This window comes from Belonocnema kinseyi, chromosome 1 (genome assembly GCF_010883055.1).
Source record: "Belonocnema kinseyi isolate 2016_QV_RU_SX_M_011 chromosome 1, B_treatae_v1, whole genome shotgun sequence".
In the NCBI taxonomy this organism is placed as follows: domain Eukaryota; kingdom Metazoa; phylum Arthropoda; class Insecta; order Hymenoptera; family Cynipidae; genus Belonocnema; species Belonocnema kinseyi.
This window is the reverse complement of record NC_046657.1, coordinates 21420194-21420593: the sequence shown is the minus strand read 5'-3', so window position 1 is coordinate 21420593 and position 400 is coordinate 21420194. Positions and strand designations below refer to the sequence as shown.

Here is a 400-nt window from a genome sequence, read left to right as displayed (position 1 = left end):
CCCCCTCCAAATTGAAGAGTTCAATTTGAAATCAATAAAATTGTATTTCAACAAACAAACTATAATTATATATATATTAAATTTTATGATGTCGCCGTCCATTATTAAAGGGTTAAGAATTATTAAATTTGGTAAAAAAAATGAAAACCTCTATTCCTAAGGATCCGCATCCATTGCTTGTCGGCACATGATTCCGATCCGGTTTTGGTGCAACACCTAAAATTTAAATTCCCGCCATTATGTCCCGTCCAATACAAAACCTTAACGTCGCACGCCGATCCAAAATCCAAATTCAGCTGGTTTAAGGTGGTTTTAGCGTGACTCAGTGAGTCATATGAGAGTGTAAAAAAGTATTTTTGATTTACATGGAATCTTTTGTGTTTGAAAATCCGAAAATTAA

General features: G+C 33.8%; 1 protein-coding gene across 1 annotated transcript in view; it reads right to left on the bottom strand.

Moving 5' to 3' along the window:
• The window catches only part of LOC117169645 (group XIIA secretory phospholipase A2), an 8886-nt gene that overhangs the window by 3436 nt on the left and 5050 nt on the right, over positions 1-400 (bottom strand). The window contains exon 2 of the mRNA XM_033356126.1: positions 149-216. Coding sequence (XP_033212017.1) covers positions 149-216 — 68 coding nt within the window. The remainder of the gene's footprint in view (positions 1-148; positions 217-400) is intronic.